The following is a 5,728-nucleotide window of genomic DNA, read 5'->3' as shown; positions in this document are numbered from 1 at the left end:
TTCTGTGTATATCAACTTAGCTTTAATAACATAAGTATTAATGCTTCCTATTACAGACTCCTTCTCATAAACACTGCAACTATTGTATATGGACTAGTTAGCTTTGTAATGCTTATCAAATCGTTCTGAAAGGGCTCTTAATATATTTCCTGGCCTTTTTTGGTGTTTATCCCGAAGATTTTCAAGTGCAATCTTCGCCTGTTGAAAGAAAACCAGAGGAATACATTGTGTTAGAGGAATAGATTGCAAAATAGGTATTCACGGTTATTAATATCTGTGAGGAAAAAGCTAAAGGGATCAGAACCAGAGGCAACCCATTTATTCCAGCTATAGAAGCACAATATGTGACTTCTTTCTGGGATACACAAATGAATTTGTACACAGAGATGTGTTGCATGAGAGTCCTTGTCTCTCAACCCCCAAAAGTGGTTTCTTCAACATGGAGGGTTGGGCCAGAGCAGCCAGGGTGAGGAACCCCCACCAGGAAACTGCTCATCTCTCAGTGAATCCAGCCCACTCTCTTTATGTTTACCAAGAGCACTGTATGAGAATGGCAGAGAAACAATCAAACATATGTCCCTTCAGCTGCTTTGTACACAGTAGTTACCTTGCATGGTTGTTACAATGTAGGATAAAAGGAGCGAACCTCAGGACAACCAAGGCATAACCCCTTGCAGAAAGAAATTTCTTATCTGCCCCTTTAAACAGGCAATCAATGCCTGAAACTTGATGCAGCAAGAAAACAAGCAGAAAGTGCTTGGAGAAGGATCAGGCATACTAAACAATGTTCCAACCCTGTTCCCATCAGCCACCAGGACCCTACATGCTCCTCAACTTAGCCCCCTCCCTTTGGGATTCAGATTCCAATGTTTTCCTGGAGGAGGGGGGAAGTGTAACATCCCCTGCAGGAGCAGGTGGAATAAGTCATGCAATGTAGTACCATACAAATAGTATCTGTGTTTGACCTTGTCTTCAGTGAAACGGCATCTCATTTAGGAGCTTGCTGATGCACGAGTAATAACAAATTACAATATATGTGCTGCATGTTCAGATTTGATAGCTTGGTAGTTGGTCAGGAATTATGGCACCGTTTAACAAAGCTGTATTCAATGCTCACTTAAACACACATCAGTGTGTACATGCAACATATATCAACGTGTACAATGAATTGTCTTCCTCTTCAACCCTCTCCATATCCTCAAAAATTAGCACTACAGTGGCTTGGAGGTACCTTGTCAGGCAAATTCTGGGGCACATAGTGTAGGGTTGCCATATGTTTGGGAAATCCCAGACTGGTCCTTCTGGGGCCATCGGGGGGGATGTTCTTTTTTTTAAATTTTAAGGGAATATCCGAGTTGGGGGGGGGGTAAATTTGTGTGTGCGCTGTTTCGGGCTCCTATGTGAGTGGCTCTGGTTCTGTTTTGCGTATGTGGGCAGTTGGGGTGTGAAGAGGGCAACCGCCCCCCAAAAAAATCTCAACTTTCTGACCAATGGCCCCAAAGAAGCTCAGCTCAACAACTTTTTATGCAATTGACCAAAATTTTCATCAGGAGCAATTAGAATAAGATCTATTATTTGATTATTGATATACCGTATTTTTCACCCTATAGGACGCACTTTTTCCCCTCCAAAATGAAGGGGAAATCTGTGTGCGTCCTATGGGGTGAATGCAGGCTTTCGCTGAAGCCTGGAGAGCGAGAGGGGTCGGTGCGCACCAACCCCTCTTGCTCTCCAGGCTTCAGGAAGCTATCCCCCCAGCCCGGCAAGCTCCGGGAGCAATGGCGATTATTGATTATTGATATAAACCTCCAGAATGTATTTTGTATGCTTAACCCTAATATAGTGGGAAGAAGAAGTCCCATTGCATGAGCAGATCTCTCTTTGTACCACATAGTTTTCCCCATTTAATTAATCTCAACAAGTTAAGGAGAGGGAAAATTGAGTGATGGGCATAATGCACAAAAGTATATATAATGACCCTATATCTGGTCATATAGAATGAGGAAATCAACATGTACAATACAATTTAGAGCTGAAAGAGAGAGAAACCAAGAGGAAAAGAAATATTCTGCTTTTAAACTTCCAAGTTTAGAGTGAACTTACTCTTTCAGCCAGCTCTACAGCTGTTATATTTGGATCATATGGGATGGGTTCTCCAATAAATGTCCTCAATTTCACTGGAAACCCTCCGTAAATGGGAAGGACCATACATCGAGTTTTGTCATACAGCCATTTTGTCAGCCCTGTGTATGAAATGGAAGAAGATTCTGAAGGAAAGCGACACCATATCAAATTGAAATTAGTTGACATTCTCAGGGTTTAGCAATTGCAACAAATAGTAAGAGAGGAAAAGTTAAATAATATGAGTGCTTGGGAAAAGAGATACAGTGGTATCTCTGGTTATGAACACTTCAACTTACTTTTTTTGGGTTACGAACGATTGTAACCTGGAAGTACTGTATTTTTCGCTCTATAACACGCACCAGACCATAACACACATGTAGTTTTTAGAGCAGGAAAACAAGAAAAAAATATTCTAAAGGAAACGGTGGATGTATGATTTTTGTGGTTCATGCTGTGGCCACAGACATGTGATCTGACGGTGAGTTTGGTGTAGCTCAATGCAAAAATCATGTGGATCCATGCTAAAGTCGCTGGGGCGCTGGAAGTCTCAGGGGCGCTGGGAGAGTGAACGGGAAGCAGCAGGAGGAGAACGATAGCTCAAGCACACACACACACAGCCCCTACAGTGGCTAATCCAAAATCGGACAGCAAAAAACTGCTGGCAGGGACAGAGAGCACAGAGTTGTTTTACAGCAGCCAACCCCGCTCTGCTTCTCTCCCTCCTCCCCGGCTCGGCTCACTAACAGGAGCCGCTTACACCCACTTTGCTGTTTCAAAGCGAGCCACAGACTGCTCACAACTGCAGCAGATTCCCCCGCCATCCATAGGCATTCGCTCCATAACACGCACAGACATTTCCCCTTACTTTCTAGGAGGAAAAAACTGCGTGTTATGAAGCGAAAATTACGGTAAGTTGTCCAAATTCTTGGAGGACTCGCCGCTGCCTGGAAGCAAACCTGGACATCGGCGGGGCCTACAGAGCTCTCTCAGAGGCCTCTGCGAATGCAGGGAACCAAGCCCCGACATCCGAGGTGCCTGCAGGAAGCCGTACGCCAGCTCCCTTGGCCAATAAAGCGAGATGAGCACCGGAAACCCAGAGTCGGTCACGACTGGACCTACTGGTCAGGGGTCCCTTTACCTTTACCTTTACATTGATTATTGCCATCATTTTATGGATCAATGGTCTCGTGAAACAGTAAAATTTGTGTTAAATTGCTGTTTTAGGGGGTGTTTTTTCATCATCTGGAATGAATCAATCCACTTTCTATTACTTTCAATGGGAAAGTCCGCTTCAGGTTAAGAATGCTTCAGGTTAAGTACAGACTTCCGGAACCAATTAAGTACTTAAGCTGAGGTACCACTGTAGAAGATATTCAGTCAGCTCTTCTCAGCTCTTTGCAATCAGTCATAAGTTGTGTACAATAGACTACAGAATATGGTATGTTTCCTGTTCAGTTCCCCGCCATGTTAGGGTTGCTCCCACATTTATCAATTATAGCTTTCTGTTAAATCTAATAGAAAACTAAGCAAGGGCATGTTCACTCAGTACTGAGGCAGGCAGCACAACATTGCAGATAAGTGTACATGGAATAAAATCTATTAGTGAGTAGTAAATAGATATTCTTTTTAAAAGATCACTCTATATTATTAAAATGTATATTGCCTGAGATCTCTTGATCAACCAAGTTATTTAACTTACTTGTCTTTCCAATGGTCCTGTATGCTTCACCACTGTTTTGTGTAAAAATAGGGATGATGGGCTAAAAAAAAAAGAAAAAGATGGAACAAACATGAAAAGAAAGGTGAGGACTGGATAATTATTTTGTCTCAACCATCCTGCCTTTATTGTTGTTATGGACTACGAAGAATGCTTCACATCTGGGATTATAATGAGAAGCAACTCATAAATGATAATGCAATTGGCTTTAAAATTCCTGACACATCTATTCAAATCTCTCAGATGAAGAAACTTCAGAAGCTGTCCTCCAGATTTTCAGGAATTTAAGGGGGGGGGGAGAATTTCCTGGTTTGCCCTGAGGGGGAAAGGAAGCCAGCTTCAGCCAACCGGCTGCTTTTTGGAGTTGGGGGACAGCTCATAGGCAACGAGCACCCAAAAAAGGTCTTGGGGATGACCAGGACTATGAGGGTTCCTGTGGAGGTCAAAAGTGAGTTCGCAACGGGTCTGAGGTTCCATTTGGTGCTGGCCTAAGCCGGCTGTCAAGCTGTCATCTCTGGGGTCCAACGTGCAGCGAGCAGCAAACTGCCTCGAATTTCCTACTCAGCGAGCAGCAGATTTCCCAGAAAATAAAACCAAGGAAAAGGGGATTTATTATTCAAGTGTCTTTAGCATTTGGATTAATTTGGCGAATTTCCAGGAGAAAGAAAGGAGAGTCTTCTCTGGAATTGGTGACTATCCTGCATGGGAACCAGATGGCTGAAGCACTGAAGCAAATAAAGAAACTCTGCCATCGGAAATAAAAGGAGAGGGATGGGGATACAAACTTTGAAAACTTTCCTTTTTTTAAAAAAAGCATTCAAACTTTTATACTCCTCCACCCTGGATTCTACTGGCGGCAGCTATAGCATCTCAGGAACTATTGGCAGACAATTTGGCTTTAATTGAACTGACGCAAAAAGAGATGCTTTTATGGTTTAGATCTATTGCTCAGCAATCTGGTGAAGCAATAAGGGATAAAATAATTGGGGCACTTGCAAATCTTCTTGAGATCCAAAAGCAGGAGGTACATCAAGCTGTTAATCATGCTTTCAGGGTTAAATCACCGTATGCTAAGAAGAAAACATTTCCAGGAGATTGCATGGTTCTTTTTTTATTCTAGAAATATCAAAGACTGAGTGCTCCAGACATATTATAAGAAGGATCTTGAAATAGATGGTGACTGGCAGCATTAAGATAAATACTGCAGTGTAATATGTTTTGATGGATTCAATAATGGAATACTGAATAGTATAGTTTCTGTAAAATATGCAGGGATTTACAATATGTAAAGCTTTTTTTTAAAGCAGTGTTGGGGAGAGCTGTGGCACTCCAGATATCATTGCAAATTGCACAAAGATCACTCACCACTTTCGCCTCCAAAGCTGCCTGAGCAAAACCTGTGCGTTTACCCCACATTATGCAATAATCATGACTATACAGTGCTTCTCTAGCTCCACCAGGTGAAATGCCCATTAAACGGCCTTTCTTCATCATTTCCACAATTTCAGCTTTATTGTAAGATTTCAACCCGAGCACATAATGAAACATCTGCAGCCCTGAAAAAATAAGCCCCAAATAGAAGAATGCATTTTATGTGAAACTTATTTAGGAAATAGTGTGGATACAATACAAGTGTCATTATTCCAAAGATATTGCACTATTATGGATCACAAGCATAGCTCTCTGCTAATACATTTCAACTAGGATTTCATGAAGGGGGACTTTATGCTAATTCCTCTTTTGCTCAGAGGTTCTGACAGTAGGCTTTTTTTGGAAAGCACATTGAGTGGGGTTGAGTGCTGAGGTGGCCACTTTTTAGATATGTGTTCCTCAAGTCAAGTCTGTAATACATTCAAGTTTGCATTATGATAAAAATACAGCTCAAAG

General features: G+C 42.1%; 1 protein-coding gene across 1 annotated transcript; it reads right to left on the bottom strand.

Annotated features, from left to right (window-relative positions):
• Positions 1–5,706, bottom strand: LOC310682506 (DGAT1/2-independent enzyme synthesizing storage lipids-like). Its single transcript, XM_083451459.1, has 4 exons — positions 5,207–5,706; positions 3,824–3,884; positions 2,104–2,243; positions 1–198 (listed from the first exon to the last, which is right to left on the bottom strand). The coding sequence occupies exons 1-4, from the start codon at positions 5,387–5,389 to the stop codon at positions 94–96; spliced, it is 489 nt and encodes a 162-aa protein (XP_083307585.1). The 5' UTR covers positions 5,390–5,706; the 3' UTR covers positions 1–93.
• Between the last annotated feature and the right edge of the window lie 22 nt (positions 5,707–5,728).

The sequence above is a fragment of the Podarcis tiliguerta genome (assembly GCF_965153285.1).
Source record: "Podarcis tiliguerta genome assembly, chromosome: 7".
In the NCBI taxonomy this organism is placed as follows: domain Eukaryota; kingdom Metazoa; phylum Chordata; class Lepidosauria; order Squamata; family Lacertidae; genus Podarcis; species Podarcis tiliguerta.
This window is presented reverse-complemented; position numbering and strand designations above follow the sequence as displayed.

What these genes read in the sequence shown, in the direction of transcription:
- LOC310682506 (XM_083451459.1), bottom strand. Translation starts at nt 5,389, where the DNA reads ATGTTTCATTATGTGCTCGGGTTGAAATCTTACAATAAAGCTGAAATT. An exon ending in CAGCTTTGGAGGCGAAAGTG is followed by an intron (nt 3,885 to 5,206) that starts GTGAGTGATCTT and finishes TTTTTTTTTTAG; the next exon opens with CCCATCATCCCTATTTTTAC. An exon ending in CTGTAGAGCTGGCTGAAAGA is followed by an intron (nt 199 to 2,103) that starts GTAAGTTCACTC and finishes TTCTTTCAACAG; the next exon opens with GCGAAGATTGCACTTGAAAA.